The following is a 21355-nucleotide window of genomic DNA, read 5'->3' on the forward strand; positions in this document are numbered from 1 at the left end:
TACTTCTATTATTTCTCTGCATATATTATACTTTTCTTTTTAAAACTGTGAAAGACACCTCTATTTGTGATTGTATGTCTGAGCTGTGGGTAATCTATAGATTTCTTTTTTTCTCCTTTAGTGTCTCTTATTTACATTATCTACTTAATTCTTTCCCATTTTTCCCTTCTCTTTCTTACCTGACTGATCTCTTTTTTATGGCCATAATATGAAACTTAAGTATATTCTTACCTATTGTGTTCATTTAAAGGAGTTCTTGCTTTCTGTTCTTTGTTATAAATGGTTTATAATGACACAAAATTGACTTTTAGACTTTGTGGTTTTGCCAGCCTCGGCTTTCTTTGATCATATGTTATTTGCATCCATTAAGTGTCTTCCTTTTGACTGTAAAGTCTTTGCTGGGAAGAAAAGGGGCCTTCCTATCTTTGAATGTCCTACAAGGCCTAACAGAGAGCTTCTAATAAGTGTATAAACAAAACGAAATATTTAGAAAGCTCAAAATCCTGTGCCTGCCAGTGTATTCACAGCAACTGACAGGCAGGAAGAGATGTGGCTAAGAATTACAGACCATCTTCCTTTTACTTGAAAGTGAAAGAAAATGAAATCGCTCATTGATGTCTGACTCTTTGGGACCCCATGGACTGTGGCCTACCAAGATCCTCTGTCCATGGGGTTTTCCAGGTAAGAATATTGGAGTGGGTTGCCATTTCCTTATCCAGGAGATCTTCCTCCCAGGGATTGAACCCGGGTCTCCCACATTGTAGGCAGACACTTTATCCTCTGAGCTACCAGGTAAGTCTCCTTATACTTGAGGTGGTCTCCAATCTTGGTGGCTAATTGAGGGCAGGTCCCGTTGTGTACAGTTGGGATGGGGGACATCAAGCTGAAACCAGTTTTACCTCAACAAGTTGGGATCCAGGAGCGTTTCCAACCTATCCTTCAGGAAGGGGTTAGGGGAAGCTGGGTGAAGGCGCCAATCGATTCTGCAGTCTCGGCTCTATCCTCTCCCACTCCGGTAGTAGGGGATCCGGGAGTGCAGCTGGCCAACCGAAAAGTGTGAGGCACCCGTCACCGTGCTCGCGGCCGCGCGGACCCTGGAGCAACTCCACCCGCAACGCCCCACCACCGACGCCTCCTACCCCCACCCATCCCCAGGTTCCCTTTGCAGGTGGCCCCTGCGTCCCAGGCTGCCGCTCCAGCCCCCCTGGGCAGAGGTTTCTCCAAACTCTGTCCCTTCCCGGGGCTCCCTCCCAGGTTCTTCCCCCCACCTCCCCATTTTAACTCCTCTGGGGTACCCTAGTCCTCGGTGACGCCCTTCCGCCAGGTCGCGTGATCTTCGTAGCCCACCTTTCTCTCCCTTCCCACCACTGAGCTGCAGTTTTCTCATCTGTGAAGTAGGGACAGTAATTCCTACCGCATTTACCCAGAACGTGACAAAGTGACCAGGAAAGAGGAGAGTCCATTATAACATGTATTACTAATCAGCATTTTTGTCCTTGTACTCTCACTGCCCTCGCGATGGTGGAGGGGAGGCCCGCATCCCTGGCAGTCAGGAAACTCCAAGGCGAGGAGCCCCTGCCCCGCCCCGCCCTCGGGACTGGTGGCTACACGCCTGCGGACCTGCCCCCTCCTGTGCCGGCTGAGCTCCGCGCAAGCCCAGCAGCCTCCCTTAGACTCGGTGCCTGGCGACATGGCCGGCGGCCACCGCCTCCTGCTGGAGAACGCGCGGCAAGTGGTGCTGGTGTGCGCCCGCGGCGAGGGCTTCCTAACCCGGGAAGCGCTGCGCAGCCTGGAGGTGCTGGAGGGCGCCAGCCTGGTGGTGGGCACGTAAGTGGCCGCGCCGTCTGGGCTGCGGGCGCCGCGGGTCGCTTGCTGAGGGGGACCAGTCTGCCAAGTACTCGTTCTGTAACTTGTGCGCTGTGGAGGAAAAGGCGGTAACAGCTTTCCTGCACCCAGGGAGATGGTTGCACGCCTCCTTTTCAGGCGCCTATTGCTAACGTGTTTGGCTGCTTCGGGTTGTCATTCACTTGGAAAAGAAAAGCACTCTCAAGCTGCACAACCCACTGAGCCGCATCAGGATTGCGCCTCTGCTGATAAAATATGATTGCAGCAATCAGAAGGGGTAGGGGTTCTCTCCAATGCTTCCTGAAGTGTGGACAGGAGCCACCTGCCTCAGATGGCCTGAGTTTGTTTTTTTTTTAAAGACAGATTTCTGATCCCTCCCCACCCCCTTATCCTCAGATCTATCCCCCCCACCAAGTTTTATTGAGATATAATAGGCATACAGCACTGTGTAGATTTAAGGTGAACAGCATAATGAATTGACTGACATACATCGTGAAATGATTACCAGTAAGTATAGTGAGCATCCATCCTTTCATACAAAGTCAAAGAAATAGAAAAAAATTTTTTTTCTTTGTGACCAGGACTCTTAGGACTTACTCTCTTAACAACTTTAATGTATAACATGTAGCAGTGTTCATTATATTTATCGTGCTGTGCATTAGATCCCTAGTACTTATGTATCTTATAACTGGAAGTTTGTACATTTTGATTACTTTCATCCAGTCCCTGCCACCCGCTCCGTACCTATCCTCAGGTCTTTTGAATCAAGATCTCTATGGGTGGAGTTCTGAGATCTGAATTTTTACAAAGCGTATCTCCCACCTGCTTCTGCTGTACCCCCAAAACTTGAAACCCACAGAAGCCCTTTATGTGGTGATAGTTTGGGGTGATATTAAAATTCAGCCACCAGAAACAGGACATTTTTCAGTTATTTTCATTTAACCTTCTGAGAGTAAAAGAACAGCCGAAGCTTGGAAGGCAGACTTGGAGTGTACCTAGGGGTTGGATTCCCATCTGAATCGAAGAACCGGTGACACTGAAATAACACAAGTTTCATCCCTTATCTGAGGCTGCTTAGGGTTGTGTAAGAGCCCAGTTTTTAGGGACTCTCTGTGTGTTTAATTAACAAAGGAATAAAAATATTCCCAGTGTTATGGTCAAAAATTTGTTAAAATCAGTTAATAAGAATTGCATGGATATAGGAACCTAGGGTCAGTTGATAGCCATACTCCATGGAGTTCCAAGGATCTAGACCCCTACCTTCTTGCTCAGCTGAGCACCCCACTCTTCCTCACACTCACTCCATCATCCAAGATGGTTGTGCCTTCTCTCATTATGGTGTCTACATTCCAGCGGGTAGGAAGTAGGAAGAGAAGAGAATCCTGTTGGCTAGAACTTAGTCACATGGCCTCACCTGGCTGATGGGAGACTTAGAAATGAAGTCTTTATTCTGGATGGTCAAGATTTCAGCTAAAATTTAGGAATCTAGCACTGTGGGAAAAGGAAACATTGATCTTGGGGAACAACTAGCAATCTCTGCTACACATGACTTTTTGCCTTGCGTGTGTCTGGAGTCAATTTCCAAAGACAAAAGCTCAAGAAGGAAATACAGTAAATATTGATTGACTGAAAGTAACTTCATTATATTTACTGGTAATCATTTCATAGTTTAAATCATTGGTCAAATTTTTCACAATACTTCTTCCAAATTTTGTGATAATTTCTTGATTTTTCTTCAGAGATGGTTTCATAAAAGCCATCGGTCCTGCTGATGCTATCCAAAAACAGTTTTCAGAAGAAACATTTGAAGAAAGAATTGACTGTTCTGGGAAATGCATCTTGCCAGGTATTAACCCCTTTTGCAATAAAGGCCTGAAAGCAGTTTTAATAAAGAGGAATAGTAGTACCTTGTTTTAAATAAGGTCTCACAATATATGAAAATATAATATCTGCCATTTATTGAATTTCTACTAGTAAATGTCTAGCTGCTTTACAGACACATTTTCTTGTTGAATGACACTGAACTGCCTTGTAAGTATCATTGTCTACACATCATAGATTAGAACACTGATATTTACATGTGAAATATCTTACCCAAGATCTCTAAACAGGTAAAGGACCAACTGGAATCAAACTCATTCAATCCACTTCTTTCCACTCCCCTGCTGAAAAGAAACCAGCTGTGTTGGGTTTGAATTCAAAAACTGTCCAAAGAACTTTATTAATCCATTGCATAGGGGAGGGAAATAGGGAAGCTGCTCTCTCTAATTCTAGAATAGACTCTAAATTTGTATAGAGTATGAAACAAAGGACCCATCTCCAGGCAGAAGAAACATAAGCCAAAGATCCCTAGAGATTTCACCAAAGTTCATTTTTATCTTTAGTGATTGACAACAGAATCAGTTTATTAGCCACCATATCCTAAATTATCCATGTTTTATGGCTTCCCTGGTGGCTCAGATGGTAAAGAATCTGCCTCCAATGCAGGAAACCTGAGTTGGATCCCTGGGGTGGGAAGATCCCCTGGAAAAGGAAATGGCAACCCACTCCAGGATTCTTGCCTGGAAAATCCCATGGACAGAGGAGCCTGGTGGGCTACAGTGCATGGGGTCACAAAGAGTCAGACACGACTGAGCACTAACACTTCACTCCATCATGGCTTTTATGTAATCATCTGAAACAAAGTTCACACAAATTTTGAGTTTTGTGCAGACATTGAGGCTAGGGTTTATACCTTAAAAATGTGTAGTCTGTATATCTGACAGAACTTCTGTCTGTCTCTTGGGGGTCAGGAGAGAAACTCAGGGTGAAATCTCAGGAGAAAGAACAGAATGTGGTAGAGAAAGCAATCCAAATAGGGACTTTTGGTTTTACTCTAATCAAAGCCACTAATGAATCATTTAATCCATAAGGTACTTAAATGCTCTGGAAAGACATAGTTTACCAAATTGTACCTGCATAAACAAAAGTTCCAAGTGGTTGCTTTATAGTTTCTCTTTAATTAAAACACATTTCTTTCTTGAAGAAAGATTCATCTTTATGATTTCATATTTTGCCTTCTCAAAGTGGAGGGTAGGGATTGTATTATTCTTTTTCACACCTAGATTATTCTTTGGTGATAAAGTCCTTGGTTTTGCTCAACTAGTAGGTTTGACATTCTGTTCTAAAAGCTTGTTTGGAGAGCATGGATTTATTGGGCAAAAGGAGCTGTGTTTTCATCATGTTGAGTCAGTCTTCCATTAGAGCCTTCTAGACCAACCATGGAGAGTCTTCTTGGAACCACACAGACACATTCTTCCTCCTTCACCCTCCAAGATGGCTATCACCATCATGCTTTCCCAAGAATCATGTTAGAGTCTGCCTACTGTCCAAGTGCTTTTGATTTCATAACTTTAAACATGATGTGATTTGTTGATTACAGGTTTGGTGGATGCACACACACATCCAGTATGGGCTGGCGAAAGAGTTCACGAGTTTGCAATGAAGGTAACTGTAGTAAACAATGGCAAATCAAAATAAAGCACAAATATATACAAAACTTTTTCTAGAGTTTGTAGGCTGTTAGACTTTACAACAAATGTCTATGTGTCTATTTAATGGATTTTTTTTTTTTACTAGCTTCGACTATGGAGATAAGTTACTACAAAGTTAACTAATTTATGACTTGGTGCCAAATCTTTATGTTGTGCACAGGGCTATCAATAGTTTGAAGTATAATAGTTTTCAAGATATTTTAGCTGCCAAGTGCTCCTTTTAAAATAGAGCTTTACCTGGTTTGCTCACTAATTTCCCCTTTTTTCCCCCATTCCATTCCCTGGTAGCCTTTGAAGGGACTCCAGGAAGCAGTTTGAAAATCGCCACAAATTGGGGTCAAAGTTGGAAAAATGTATTATTAATCACAAAATAAGCTTTATATTGTTCCTACAGAAAAATTAGACATTAAGAAACATAAATTATAGTCCTTTTAATAAGTCATTAATTAGCCACAGTTAACCCTCATATCCCTGGTTTGAGCCATTTTCACACTTTTTATTTGCTTGTTTTTAGTAGACTTTTTTAGAGCGGTTTTAGGTTCACAGCACAATTATATTAAAGGTTCTGAGATTTCCCATATGCCACTGGCCCCCAACTTCTGTCCAAAGCACAGCCTTTTCCGTTTCAACATCCCTGACCAGAGATGTACATTTGTCAGCATGGATGAACCTACACTGGCACATTATTATCACCCAGAGTCCGTAGTTCTTGTTACTGTTGACTCTTGCTGTTGTGCATTCTCTGGGTTTGAGGAAATGTCTACTGACATGCATCCAGTATTGTAATATCATACAGGGTAATCTTACTGCCCGCCCGAAATCCTCTGTGCTATGCCTATTCTCTCCTAAAAACTGGCAACTGCAGATCTTTTTACTGTTGCCATAGTTTTGCTTTTTCCAGAATGTCATATGGTTGGAATCCTACAGTATGTAGCCTTTTCAGATTAAGTTTCCTTCATATTTTTTCTTCACACTGTTTTTTAAAAAACTGTACATCCTAACAGCCAAATTGCATGATTTCAGAAAAAAAAAATTTTTATTCAAGTATTGTCTACCTTTCTCAACAATCTAGAGCTGTTTTTTAAGACTTTATTAAACCACTGAATTTCAGAGCCAAAAATTTAGAGGTTTGCAGTCCAATTCTCTAATTATCTGATACAGAAAGGGCCGAACCCACCAGGTTTTTGTGAACATGAAATCCTTGAAGATAATTTATTATAAAACCATTGAATTTTCCTTAAAAGCTCTAGTTTGCAATAACTTGAATGTGACAAAATTAAGAACAAAGGAAAGGGTGTAGCAAAGGGAGCCCCCCAGGATGGCACATTTTGTCTGCACCACCCTCCTTGCAGCTCCGAATAACAGGAGCTCAGCAGGATCTCAGAAAAAGCCTTTTTATTTTCTTGAGTGACAGAGATCAGGCCTGAAACTCTAGGTGGCCCAATACTGAGGGGTGGGAATGCTCTGGGCCTCTTGGTGGAGACTCAGGTAACGACAGTGGGATCCCCTGATCGCCTAAGCTTCACTTTCTCATAGGTGCTGAGCAGTAGACTGAGATTAGCTGGTATGCACTGGGACTAACTGGATTGTTGAAATACTTTTGTACCTGTTGGTAAACTGTCACTACCCTAAGACCCCAGGTCCCTACCACGTCTCCCATCTCTGCTACCCTGGTCCCTTCCTGGCACACATCTGACCCCCACAACTCCTCACCACCCTGGCAGAGTAGGGACTTCTAGAATTGTGTGTCCCAGCATCCTTTCTGATTGGCTATGGTGCCTATGCCGTATCAGTTGTCAATCATGTTGAATATCATCCCTGGACATAGGTTCTGCAGACCTGCCTGCAGCCTCCCTTTATTTTCCAGACCTAAGGGTGAGCCTGTGTGTTCAGTTGGCAGGAGCCACATACATGGACATTCATCAGGCTGGAGGAGGGATCAACTTCACAGTGGAGCGCACCCGCCAGGCCTCTGAGGAGGAGCTGTATAGCTCCTTCCAGCAGCGGCTTGGGTGCATGATGCGGGCGGGGACCACGCTGGTGGAGTGCAAGAGTGGATACGGCCTCAGCCTGGAGACGGAGCTCAAGATGCTGCGGGTGATTGAGCGCGCCCGGCGGGAGTTGGACATCGGCATCTCGGCCACCTACTGCGGAGCCCACTCCGTGCCAAAGTAACCTCAACAGAAGGGACTGGAGTTTAATTCGGGCAGTTGAAAACCAGAAGGGGTCATGTGGGGATGTCTAAGTGGGGGCTGTGTTCTCCAGGGGGTGAAGGTGCACCAGCAGTTAAGCTCTTGCAGAGGAACCAGTAGAGCCTTTGGAAAGGTGTTCTGATTTTAAAGGTCAGTCATCTCACACACATGGTTTTAGGAAGGTGGTCTCCATCAGACCCACCCATTTGCAAGTCTCTTCATGGTGAAGGAAAAACAGACGTTCACAACTTTTTTTTTTTTTTTGGTCAACAAAAAGAAATTGCCCTGATAGGTCCTTTAAAATGACAGATACTCATTTAAGTAGTTTCCCATGACAGTGATCACAAAGGCACCTTAGAGATTAACACCCTGTAGAGGTATCTGACGTCAAGATAACTCATGCTGGTTTTTTTGTTGTTGTTGTTCATCTGTTTGCTTGTTTAGCAGCAAGCATTTTTGTTTTATTGTTGTAAATGTGTTTTTCAGCTTTTCTCTTTATCTAAAAAGTTTCTCCCGTGTGGGATTTGCCATAGAGAATTCTCTCCCCTTCTGTTCCTCCATCTTGTCTGTCCTGGAATTACTACTTCAGAAGGCCCACAGTTCCAGAACCAAAAGATCCAAAAGAAATCCAGGACTGCAGAATTCACAGGGCGTTGCCTGTGAAGTTTTAAGTTGTGGTTCAGTTTAGTTCAGTCGCTCAGTTGTGTCCAACTCTTTGCAACCCCATGAACTGCAGCACGCCAGGCCTCCCTGTCCATCACCAACTCCCAGAGTTCACTCAAACTCAAGTCTGAGTCAGTGATTGCCATCCAGCCATCTCATCCTCTGTCATCCCCTTCTCCTCCTGCCCCCAATCCCTCCCAGCATCAGAGTCTTTTCCAATGAGTCAACTCTTGGCATGAGGTAACTTAGATAATAAATGCCTCAGGCTTACCAAAATGGTTTAATTATTTAAATAGCCCATTTAATTAAATAATATTCAAAATTAATAATTAAATCATTTCAGGTTTAATTAAATTTTTTACACTTATTTAGTTTTGTGAACTTTGAAAAATAGAAATTTTAATGTTAATATTTGTTTACCATCCTCAATCAGAGGAACCAAAAAAATTAACGTTGAAAATTATTGTGAAAAATTTACAAAATGAATTAAGTAGAAAGAAACATAAATATTGAATATTTACAATGATGTTTTTTGTATGTATTTACCATTTATACTTCTGAAATTATTAAGACTTGAAACTGCACTAAGACTTCTGGGATATCCTGTCTATGATAGTCTGTTTTTTGTTATTTTTTTCAATTGAAAAGACAATGTGACATGGTAGAAAAGTCTCAGACTTTGGAGAGACCTCAGACCTGGGTTTGAATCAAGCTTAGCTCTGTCCAACTGGTTGATTTTAAGTTTTGATCATTAATTTTTCTGAACATGAATTGTTCATTTGTAAATCAGCAAAATAACACCTTTCCTATATGGTTGTCTGAAAAATAGAAACAACATGTATAAGTACCTGTCTCCTCATAGTCCACATCTGTCTACCCACCCAGGCAGTTTTTGCTGAGTGAGAGTTTTCTGTGTGCCAAATACAAGGCTGATGTTTTACAGAAAAATTCTCCATCTGCCACTGAGCCTGTGAGGTCTCCTCTTCATCCCCAAAGATAAAGGCCCAGAGGATACCACATGACGTCTGCATCATGTGTCCAAAGTTATACAGCCAGCAAAGTGGTGGAGCTCTGGGGCTCTCTGACTCCAAAAGCCCAGCCCATTCTCAGATATAACTACCCAGGAATTTTAGAATTTCAAGGTCTCCTTCTTCCCCTATGTCTGATGAGACAGAACTCCTTAGGCAGATGCCTCTAGAAACTGTGGAGGAAGAAAAAGTCAGGATGATAGCTGGACCCAGGTAAGGGGCCCACAGTTGGGTGTCAGGGAAGCATCCAGGATGTCCTCTAAGTGTCCTTGACAAGAAGATTCAGGTTTTCAGCCAGGTGGCCTTGCTGACTTCCCCAAAGGCAACCCCAGTATGCCAGAATGGGTGAGCCATCTGTCTCGCTGCCTCTACGGCCAGTGTATACAGAAGTCTTGTCAATACCTCTGTTAGGCAGATTTGTCCCAATTGTTAAGAGTCCTGAGTTATAGCTTTGATTCTTTCTTTACCTTTTTGAGGCTCAGGGTCACATATCTATAGTTTCTCAGGTTCTCCAAGTACCAAAGACTCCTTTCTCCAATAACTTTTTTTTTTAACTTGCCTTTGGTGATCTCCTTTTCTTCTCTCAGAGGAAAAACTGCTTCTGAGGCTGCTGATGACATCATCAAAAACCACCTCCCAAGGCTGAAGGAACTTGGCAGAAATGGGGAAATACACGTTGACAATATAGATGTGTTCTGTGAAAAGGGTGTCTTTGATCTTGATTCCACCAGAAGAATTCTTCAGAGTGGGAAAGATATAGGGTTACAGATTAACTTCCATGGGGATGAACTCCACCCCATGAAGGCTGCTGAGGTATGGCTGTTCTTTTGCTCTTCTTTTGTCAGCACTCGTGCTATGGAAAATTCAGTGAGTTTGTTCAAAGGAAGGAATGACCTTCTGAAAAGATAGAGAATGGGGAAATTTGTTAGAAATATGTGCAGGTTGGTCTGGTTGAGCTTTGGAATCCTTTTTTGCTGATGATTTACTTTTATTATCTCCTCCTGGTGATACTAGTAGGAAAAAAAATACCTTTATGATCTCATTTACTAAATTCACAACCTGTTTTGATTGTCACTCAAAGTCACCCTAGCACAGTCTCTTAATTTCACATGAAGAGTTTTTCTGTGGCAGCATTCAGACAAATTTTAGTGGAGCATGCCTTAATAGTGACAGGATGATTTTCAAATTGTTAAGTCTTTCCCAGATTCATTTATTCATACATGGAAGAGATTCAAAATCCCCTCCAGGTTTCATCTGAGTGACCACTTCTCTGGGATCCTTCCCAAACCTCTCCAAGAGTGGGTTATAGCCTCTCCCTGTCCTTGTTCCACTGTTTAAAATCTCCTCTGTGATCCCTACTGGACATGAACACATTGAGGACCACACCCATGTCTTCTTGTGTGTGTGTGTCTGTGTGTGTGCACACGCTTAGTTGCTCAGTCATGTCCAACCTTACCCAGCCTTATTTCCTGGAGGTTAACACAGTGCCTAGAGTGCAAATGGTCTTTAGAAAGTAAATATTTGTTAAATGAATGAGAACTGGGTGGTCAACAAGACACTTTGGGCTGTAGAGAGTGACTGTGAATTAAATGTGAATTAAATCAATAGAAGTTGATAATTCCCTGGATGAGCAAATCAAGTTTCAAAAAGTTGAGGAAGATGCTAAGATCAAAAGGGAACCTGCCTTGGGGAGCATCATCTGCACTGTCCACAAGCCCCCAGAGCCCTGATCCCAGTGCTCATCTACCTGAGCCAGATGCTGGTGGGGGGCTCTTCTTCCCTGCCCTGGTGTGGGCATCGCAGCCTCCCTGGCTCACAGTGGAATGCCAGCAGCTATCAGTCTTCTTTCCTTGAGATGCTCATCATGTCACCTTTCAGCCTGGGGCACTTTGCATGTGCGCACATGTGTCAAAATTTGTCAAGTTGAGAAATAATCTACTTTAATACATTCTTATCCAAGCATTATCTCTTCTTGAGAAATAATCCACTTTAATACATTCTTATCTGAGCATTACCTCTTCTTAGTTGTCTTCCTAACAACCTAGCATAAACTTTTCATCTGGAGGAAAACCAAGTTCAAGAAGATAATCTAGGGACTTCCCTGGTGGTCCAGTGGATAAGTCTCTACATGTCCACTCCCAGGGGCCCAAGTTAGGCCCAGGAATTAAGACCCCTAAAGCTGTGAAGTGTGGCCAAAAAAAAGAAGATATTTTCAAATTACACAAATGATTCCACACTCCTGAAGTCTGTTTTCTCACCTGATCTGTTTTCTCTGAGTGCAATGGCATTCCAGGTACCTTTCTTGTATTTTTATGATATTTAACAATCAGATTTTACTACCAGAATTAGTCAATGTTTTATTCTGATTCATAAGATTCGTAAAATTTTTAACAAATGTTTGAAGATCTTGGTAAGCATTTGTGTGTAAGAATAGTTTTTGAAGTAGCATGCTAGCTAAATTTTCAAATGAATGTCCACCATAAACCCTTTACCCACTTGGAGGCTTGTGCTTACAAGAGGTAGTTGACAATAATAGAGTATTATTTATTTTTGTAGGAAAAACTGTATACAGGCACTTTATTGATTTGTTGTTGCTATGCGTGAAACCTCTCTTTCTCTGTCCATTCTGCTTAGCTTGGGGTGGAACTGGGAGCCCAGGCCATCAGTCACTTGGAAGAAGTGAGTGATGAAGGCATCACTGCCATGGCGTCAGCCAGGTGCTCTGCTGTTCTCCTGCCCACCACGGCCTACATGCTGAGGTGAGGTTGTTTTCCACCTCCACGCAGGAGCTAGCTGCAAGTACAAGCTCTAAAGGCACAGACTTCCCAGATGCCCAAATATTACTTCATCACCCTTACAGATCCCCTTTAAAATGCAGATCAGGAAAACTTAGCTCATGGAAGATGCCAACTCTATGGTGTGATGTATGATGTGATGTTCGTAATGAATGACCCCAAGGAAGGAGCTTAGACCCAAATTTCATTTGAGTAATGGGATTACTGGGGAGCATGGAGCTTTATTTTACTTTCTTCCTCATTTCTGGAATTTTCCAATTAAAAAATCAATATACATTACTTTTATAATTAGAAAAGAGGCTTTATACTTTAAAAAACACACATAAGATGGTAGGAATATTCTGAATCCGAATGAGTTGCTTTCCAAGATGATGCAAGTGAGGACCATTATCCTCATAATTCCTACAAGTAAGAGGAAAAAGGAGATGTGATGTCTAAGTATATTTTGTGGCATCTCCCCAGGGATTTAGCCATATGCCTTCCATGGACTGAATCTTTTTCTAGTGGTAAGCAGGGACTATTCTTCATTGCAGTGCACAGGCCTCTCATTGCAGTGAGAGGCCCCTTGTTGCAGAGCACAGGCTCTAGGTGCATGGGCTTTAGTATTTGGAGCGCATGGGCTCAGTAATTGTGGCTTGAGGGCTCTAGACACGGGCTCAGAAGTTGTGGCGCACAGGCTTAGTTGCCCCGCAGCATGTGAAATCGTGCCAGACCAGGGCTTGGACTGGTGTCCCCTGCATTGGCAGGTAGGCTCCCATCCACTGAGCCACCAGAGAAGTCCTTCATTCATCTTTTTAAAACATCCAGTTACCCTGCAAAAAACAAAGTTCAGTTTACACTGGACTCTTCTCTTTTGCAATAGTTATTACTGAATTAAATCTCTCCTCACCATATTAACTAGTGTCCAGCTTTGTTTATCTTTGACATAACTTTTGAGCCATGTCCTAAAGACTAAATTGTATTTGGTCAAGGAGATCAGGGAAATACCCAGTCCAGGAATAAGCACAAACATTGTACATCTTAGATTATTGGACCTTCAGATGAATTTTAAAGAACCTACAAAAATGTTTGAGACTCCCACCTTCCAAAAAGGAGAGGGAGAGATATGAATTTTAAAATTGCAAAATGAAAGTTAACTTTAAAAGCATTATTTAAACCTTGTTGTTTATATTTGGGAATTCCAAAAAATGTATTATGTTTGAAAACAATTTTCAGTTATACTTTTCCTTCTTCACAAGAATCTCTCAATGTAGTGATTGTCATGATAATCCCCAATTAAAGAAGTTAGTCATACCCAAGTGATTTCAAAAGCAGGATGATAAAAATCAGGAGTCCTGGGGTTATGCTAGATCCCACCACTAATCACTTCATCTTGAATTTCTGTTTCTTCTTCCAGAACACAGAGGAGTTGGATACCTTATTGTTGTTATTCAGTTGCTAAGTAGTGCCCGACTCTTTGTGACCCCATGAACAGCAGCATGCCAGTATATCTTAAGTCTGCTTCAATTCTGAACACTTATTCTTCAAAATTTCCACTTCTCAAGACTGATATCTTTCTTCCCCCTTCTCTTTAGACTGAAGCAACCTCGAGCCAGGAAAATGTTAGATGAAGGAGTAATAGTCGCCCTGGGCAGCGATTTTAACCCTAATGCGTATTGTTTTTCAATGGTAATTATTTTTAACATGCCTTTCTGAGCAGACTGAAACTTCTCCCAAGCATATAAATAATTTAAAACTATTTCACTAATCTGGTAAAATGTATCAAAGATCTAAAAATGTCTTCCAGTGAAACCGGAAAAAGAATGTGTAGACAGCAGTATAATTGCGTATTTCTGTGCCTCTTGAATGCCTCCAGGTTTAGGGAGAGGAGAGAAGGGTCTATTATGCTTTGATGCAGCCTTAGGCATTGTGGTTTTACAATAACCTATTCTCCCCCTCAGAATTGAATAATCTCAAAGAAGTTTTAGTAAGTAAACATGGAGGTGAGCTTCCTATGACAGGAAGTGACCTTGAAAAGTAGTGTTTGTGCTCGCGTTCGACTCTTTCTGTGACCCCATGGACTGTAGCCCACCAGGCTCCTCTGTCCATGAAATTTTCCAGGGAGGAATACTGGAGGGCATTGCCATTTCCTTCTCCAGGGGGTCTTCCTGACCCAGGGATCAAACCCAAATCTCCTGCATTGACAGGCGGATTCTTCACCACTGAGGCACCAGGGAAGACCCTTGAAAAGCAATAAATAAATATTAAATACATATGGGGTGGGTGGTAAGTAATCTCTGTAATAAATCTTTCCCAAAGCATAAGAATCTTTACATTTAAATTTAAAATTTTTCCCATGTTAATTCAGCCTGCTCCACTTGGGCATTTATCTGTCATTATTTGTTGTGCTTTGTTGAGAAATGTTCTAGGTGGCAGTTGTCTCGTTGCTTTTCTCCGATGCTTTTCTCTTCCCGTCTTAGCCAATGGTCATGCATCTGGCGTGTGTGAACATGCGAATGTCCATGCCCGAGGCCTTGGCCGCTGCCACCATCAATGCCGCTTATGCCCTGGGAAAATCCCACACACAGGGATCTTTGGAAGTTGGCAAGCAGGGAGATCTCATTATCATCAATTCACCCAGGTGAGTGTTCTCCCAAGTAAACCATTTTATTGTATGAAAATAAAAGTGTTAGTAGCTTAGTCGTATCCAACTCTTTGCGACCCCGTGGACTGTAGCCCACCAGACTCCTCTGTCCGTGGGATTCTCCAGGCAAGAATACTGGAGTGGGTCACCATTCCCTTCTCCAGGGGATCTTCCTGACCAGGGATTGAACCCAGGTCTCCTGCATCGCAGGCAGATTCTTTACTGTCTGAGCCACTGGGGAAGCCCCATTTTATTGTATGCCCACTGTCATATGGAGACTTGGTTAAAACCTTTTTCCACTGATGATTCGTGTCAGGCTCTGTGTAAGCTCAGAGAAGCTACCCAGTCTTATTGTCACCCTTTTCTAAGCAAAAAGTCTCCCTCAAGGTCCTAAACTTCAGGGTAGACCGACTTTTCTGGTCTCTTCACCTGTCTTACATCTTTCCTAGATCTCTGGGTTTCTGCTCTGTTTACCTGGACCTTGGACTTGTGCTGCTCTTTGACATGTGTTTTTGTTTTTCTTCTTGTGTTCTGACCTTTTCTGCTTGCGCTGAGCCATGCAGGTCACAACTCTAGCTTGTCACCCTGCTTCTAATTCATTACCTCTCTGACTTCTCATTCCTACTGCATCCCAAAAGCTTTGCTTCAGTTATTCTGCCTCTGGTTTTGTACTATTCACCCACAGTCTGCTGCCTCGTGGACCTCCAATGTAACAATTTGAGTCTTATTGTTATAAATCTTAAAGTTGTGAATTCTGTGGTGTCTGGACACTAGCAAGTCTCTCCCAGCTCTTGGACCTCATGTTCAACCAAAGAAGGTGGCTCCATAATTCTACTCTTGAGGATCATAAGCCATTGTCTCATGGAAAATAATGCTAATGTTACCATTTATGCATCATTTAACTGAACCAAATATTTTAAGATCAGATATTTAATATCATTAAACAATATTTGATTTATCATAGACTGATTATCATGGTACTCTGTCATTTTTTTAAAAGCCCAAATATTAACTACTAAGTATACATAAATTTTTAGAGAATGTATTTTGAAATTAGCGTTTATTGAAAAAGTAATCATTTTGACTTGTATGCATTAATGTTTGATTTCTTTCTAGATGGGAGCATTTGATTTACCAGTTTGGAGGCCATCATGAATTAATTGATTATGTTATAGCTAAAGGAAAAGTCATCTATAAAAAATGATAGATCTATAAGGAAAGAGGAGACTCTTCGACTGCATAAGTCAATACAGTTATATTAAGAGTTAAAATACCTTAGTGGTTTAGCAGAATGATGTCACTTAAATATAATTCAATATTTTGTTAATCCAGTTGAAAAACCAAAGGGATTCACTTATTTTAACATGTGCATATAGACATATAATCAGGTAAACAATTTGTGATGATAGTCTCAAACATTAATTTCACAAAGGTTTGTTATAAATATTCTGCAGATTAATTCATTAGTGTCCTCTGAGGGGAGGGTGTTCTTCTATTTCTAATTTCTTCTCAACCCTTACAGTAGAGCTTCATGGCAGAGTTCAAGACTTGTCATTTTATACACAAGTACAGGGACCTTCTTGTAATGGATGTATTTTGATCAAATCCAATAATACAATTTTTTTAAATTGTTTTTAAGTTTTTGATTCTTCACATTAATTACAAATGTCTGAAAATTTTATAGCTCTTAATAAATATTTGCTGTCCCTATTATTGTTGTTCTTTACAGCAACACGAGAAACCAGTCAGTTCTGTTGTCTATTAGAGCTTTTAAGGAAGTGAACAAATTACAGAAGAAAGTGGATTACATACAGAAAAAGTGGATGATTATATAAATGGGTGTCTCTAAAGCCTTACGAGTTTATTTGAAATCTTTTAAAATGCTTTCATCATCTTAATTATCACAGCTTCATGATCAAACTATGTTCTGTTTAGGAAGAAATGACTAGACAAGTAAGTTCAGTCAGTTCAGTCGCTCAATCATGTCCGACTCTTTGTGACCCCATGAACCACAGCACGCCAGGCCTCCCTGTCCATCACCAACTCCCAGAGTCAACCCAAACCCATGTTCATTGAGTCGGTGATGCCATCCAACCATCTCATCCTCTGTCGTCCCCTTCTTCTCCTGCCCTCAATCTTTCCCAGCATCTGGGTGTTTTCCAATGAGTCAGCTCTTCACATCAGGTGGACAAAGTATTGGAGTTTCAGCTTCAACATCAGTCCTTCCAATGAACCCCCAGGACTGATCTCCTTTAGGATGGACTGGTTGGATCTCCTTGCAGTCCAAGGGACTCTCAAGAGTCTTCTCCAATACCACAGTTCAAAAGCATCAATTCTTCTGCACTCAGCTTTCTTTATAGTTCAACTCTCACATCCATACATGACCACTGAAAAAACCATAGCCTTGACTAGACGGACCCTTGTTGGCAAAGTAATGTCTCTGCTTTTTAATATGCTGTCTAGGTTGGTCATAACTTTGCTTCCAAGGAATAAACATCTTTTAATTTCATGGCTGCAGTCACCATCTGCAGTGATTTTGGAGTCCAGAAAAACAAAGTCAGCTACTGTTTCCACTGTTTCCCCATCTATTTCCCATGAAGTGATGGGACCGGATGCCAAGATCTTCGTTTTCTGAATGTTGCGCTTTAAGCCAACTTTTTCACTCTCCTCTTTCACTCTCATCAAGAGGCTTTTTAGTTCCTCTTCACTTTCTGCCATAAGGGTGGTGTCATCTGCATATCTGAGGTTATTGCTATTTCTCCCGGCACTCTTGATTCCAGCTGTGCTTCCTCCAGCCCAGCGTTTCTCATGATGTACTCTGCATAGAAGTTAAATCAGCAGGGTGACAATATACAGCCTTGACATACTCCTTTTCCTATTTGGAACCAGTCCGTTGTTCCATGTCCAGTTCTAACTGTTGCTTCCTGACCTGCATACAGATTTCTCAGGAGGCAGGTCAGGTGTCAGGTCAGAATTTTCCACAGTTTATTGTGATCCACACGGTCAAAGGCTTTGACATGGTCAATAAAGCAGAAATAGATGTTTTTCTGGAACTCTCTTGCTTTTTCAATGATCCAGCGGATGTTGGCAATTTGATCTCTGGTTCCTCTGCCTTTTCTAAAACCAGCTTGAACATCTGGAAGTTCACGGTTCACGTATTGTTGAAGGTTGTTATCACCCATTTCAAGTGGATAGAGCCTGAATCAATGAGTCTTTACTGTATTCAGTATAGATCAAATCAAGAGATCCCTTGTCAGAAGGCTAAAGGTGACAGTGCCCGTCGCTATCACCGGCTAGTAGTGCAGAGTCTCTGCAGCTCAGCTCCTCACATGCTTGGTGAAGTAGCTGAAAGGGGGTGTGGGAAGCGCATGGTTGCTGTGGGTGATACCTCGCCTGTGACTGGTCTCCTAGTTAACAGTGGGAGTCTGGGGTGCAGGAGATAGCTAGAAAGGCCAACACTAAAGATTAGGTCTGTCCTAGAATCCAAGCCTGGAGAAGGAAATGACAACCCACTCCAGTATTCTTGCCTGGATAATTCCAGGGACGGGGGAGCCTGGTGGGCTGCCGTCTTTGGGGTCGCGCAGAGTCGGACACTACTGATGTGACTTAGCAGCAGCAGAATCCAAGCCATGAAGAAGTATATCCTTACACTTAGGAATAAGCAAGTTAAGCACTTCTTATTTTCCTTCTGTGTGTGCTTAGTTGCTCAGTCATGTCCAACTCTTTGTGACCCCAGGAGTCTGCAGCCCGCCAGACTCCTCTGTCCATGGGGATTCTCCAGGCAAGAATACTGGAGTGGGTTGCCATGCCCTTCTCCAGGGGATCTTCCCAACCCAGGGATCGAGCCCAGGTCTCCCATATTGCAGGCAAATTCTTTACCATCTGAGCCACTAGGGAAGCCCATTTTCCTTCTAGGAAACATTAACTCTAAATAAGTAGCATTCTTGCCTTTTTTGAAAGAAACCAGAAGAGGATGTCCACCTGAAACTGCCACATTCCTCCCAGACCAGTGTCCTACAAGCCCCTTGCAACTCATGGAAACTGGCTAGGAACGCAGAACCTCAGCCCCACTCCACATCTACTGAATCAGAATCTGGTCTTAACAAATCCACAGGTGATTTGTCTGCCCCCTTGAGTCTGAGAAGGGCTGCGGTCTAGACCCTAACCACACATGGTGCCTCAAAACCTCCATTTGCTTTTGCTGCTGCAGACCTCGCAGCACCTTTTCCTGTACCTAGAGTGCTTTCCCTTCTTAATGTGGGAAATCGGAGCTAGTCCTTCCCCATGCCCACCGTGCTCCCATTCCTCTGTGAGTGCCTCTAGAGCATTGCAGCTGAATTGTCTTTCTCTTTAAACTGTGTGTTAGGAGAGGAAAGGGCCTGGTCATGTTCCCCTGATCTAGTACAGTGACTGGTTTATAGGAGGTGATCAATGAATGAAGTAATAAATGGCTGCACAAGCATACAGATGGTCATAGTGGAAAGTACTTATTAAAATACACTCAGCAGGCCAACCCAGGAATGAAGTATTAAAGAAAGTACTTGTTCCACATATTGGAAAGAGCATATGAATTCCTTAATGTAATGTCATTTCTGTAATGTAATGTCATCACTGCGGATGGTCATTACAGCCATGAAATTAAAAGATGCTTATTCCTTGGAAGCAAAGTTATGACCAACCTAGACAGCATATTAAAAAGCAGAGAAAAAATAAATAAATAAATAAAAAGCAGAGACATTACTTTGCCAACAAAAGTCCATCTAGTCAAGGCTATGGTTTTTTCAGTGGTCATGTATGGACGTGAGAGTTGAACTATAAAGAAAGCTGAGTGCAGAAGAATTGATGCTTTTGAACTGTGGTGTTGGAGAAGACTCTTGAGAGTCCCTTGGACTGCAAGGAGATCCAACCAGTCCATCCTAAAGGAGATCAGTCCTGGGGGTTCATTGGAAGGACTGATGTTGAAGCTGAAACTCCAGTACTTTGTCCACCTGATGCGGAGAGCTGACTCATTTGAAAAGACCCAGTTGCTGGGAAAGATTGAGGGCGGGAGGAGAAGGGGACGACAGAGGATGTGATGGTTGGATGGCATCACCAACACAATGGACATGGGTTTGGGTTGACTCCGGGAGTTGGTAATGGACAGGGAGGCCTGGCGTGCTGCGGTTCATGGGGTCGCAAAGAGTTGGACATGACTGAGCAAATGAACTGACTGGATGTGATGTCAAAAGATGATGCTTATGGGGAAGTAAAGATAAAACGTAACAAGAAACAGTGTCATGATTGGGTGGAAAGGGGCGTTGCCATCCTTGGGAGCTTGGAAGGATTTTGATGTGAAGGAAAGGCTCCAAGTTGGGGGATCATGAGGGTGTTCAGGAGGGGGGCAGGTCTGAGTCCTCCTAGAGTGGGGATACTGGGACTGTAACGTTGACTCAGGTTTCACGAGACTTGGCATGTCAGGCTCACTCATTGGAACTTCATTCTTAAAGTCATGGGAGACCACTGCAAGTTTTTGAACAGGTTAGGACCAGGACAAGTTTTTGTTGTAGAAAGAAGAATCTGGTTTTAGTCAACACAGTCAGATATGTGCTGTGTGAGTGGACTCTGGAAAGACACCTTAACCAAGTCCTTTGGTGGAGAGAGTAGGAGGTATCAGGTGCTAGAAGTCTGGATGAAAGCTCTCGAAATGGCACAGTGAAATATGAACACCCCCTACCTGACCATGGCTTGAAAAACAAGGAAGCTTATTAGCTCCCCTTGGAAACTCACAAGAAGGACAGGCTTCAGGACTGGTTATCCAGCAGTTCAGGACCCCTGAAGACCCAGAGTCCTTCCCCCGCTCCTGCTCTGTCCTACAGTGTTGGGGACACCCCAAGGCTAGGTCCCCCCGGGGTGGCAGTCTAGCAACAGTCAGAGGGGCTGTGCCTCCTCATTCAGGTCAAGCAGGACAGGGAGAAAGCCTGCTCTCAGGAGAGAAAGAGTTTTCTAGAAGCCTCTGTTACTGACCAGAGTTCTTGGCCTCCTTAGCCGATGGAAATTGACCAGAGGCCAGACAAGAAATTCAGGCAGGGTTTTACTAGGGCTCCTGTTGCAGCAGGGGCTGCGGGGAGGGGGAGGGCGAGAACAATCAGCAGGGTCCCTTGTTCACTGGCTCCCTGAGGGGTGGGGGGAATTTGTTCCTTATATGGAGTGAGGGTAGGGGTGTGTCCAGAGGTTGGCCAGAGGAGTGGCTTAGGTGGTGGTGGGTGCAGGGGACATGCCCAGTACCCTGCTTTGGCTCGCAACCTCCTTCTTTTGCTCCAGGCTCTTTAAAAGTTGCAGTTGGGTTTTTTTAAATCTTTTTGCAGCTTTTGTCCAGAATTTGTCCCAACTGACTATGCACATGGTTCATTTTAGTCCCATATAGTTTCTTTGTATTTTGTTGTTCAAGAAAAGGTGTGTCCAGGTATAAGCATTGCAGCACTGCCACAAAGGGTCCCAGGACCCAGGCCTGTCTCACCTCCAGTAAAATTCTTCTGTTTCATTGGTCCAAGCTGTACCCCGCTAATATCTCTTGAACTAATCACCCAGTAGAGGGAACGGGACCATCTTGAGACAAACCAGGCCTGTGCCCTGAGCTGAAATGAGTTTCCTCCAACTCTTTTTTTTTTTGGTATAATGTTAATGTTAACATTAAATG

General features: G+C 42.9%; 2 protein-coding genes across 2 annotated transcripts in view; one reads left to right on the plus strand and one right to left on the minus strand.

Moving 5' to 3' along the window:
- CCDC38 (coiled-coil domain containing 38) overlaps positions 1–1092 on the minus strand; it is a 33061-nt gene extending 31969 nt beyond the window's left edge. Inside the window, exon 1 of the mRNA XM_010836290.1 lies at positions 900–1092. The gene's annotated coding sequence lies outside the window, so the exon portion shown is untranslated. The remainder of the gene's footprint in view (positions 1–899) is intronic.
- Positions 1093–1625: 533 nt separating this feature from the next.
- Positions 1626–16389, plus strand: AMDHD1 (amidohydrolase domain containing 1). Its single transcript, XM_010836289.1, has 9 exons — positions 1626–1827; positions 3585–3691; positions 5267–5331; positions 7272–7549; positions 9849–10074; positions 11896–12020; positions 13631–13724; positions 14516–14676; positions 15796–16389. Exons 1-9 carry the CDS (start codon positions 1691–1693, stop codon positions 15881–15883), a joined length of 1281 nt encoding a protein of 426 aa, XP_010834591.1. The 5' UTR covers positions 1626–1690; the 3' UTR covers positions 15884–16389.
- The last annotated feature ends 4966 nt before the right edge of the window (positions 16390–21355 follow it).

This window comes from Bison bison, unplaced genomic scaffold, assembly GCF_000754665.1.
Source record: "Bison bison bison isolate TAMUID 2011002044 unplaced genomic scaffold, Bison_UMD1.0 scf7180017864062, whole genome shotgun sequence".
Taxonomy (NCBI): domain Eukaryota; kingdom Metazoa; phylum Chordata; class Mammalia; order Artiodactyla; family Bovidae; genus Bison; species Bison bison.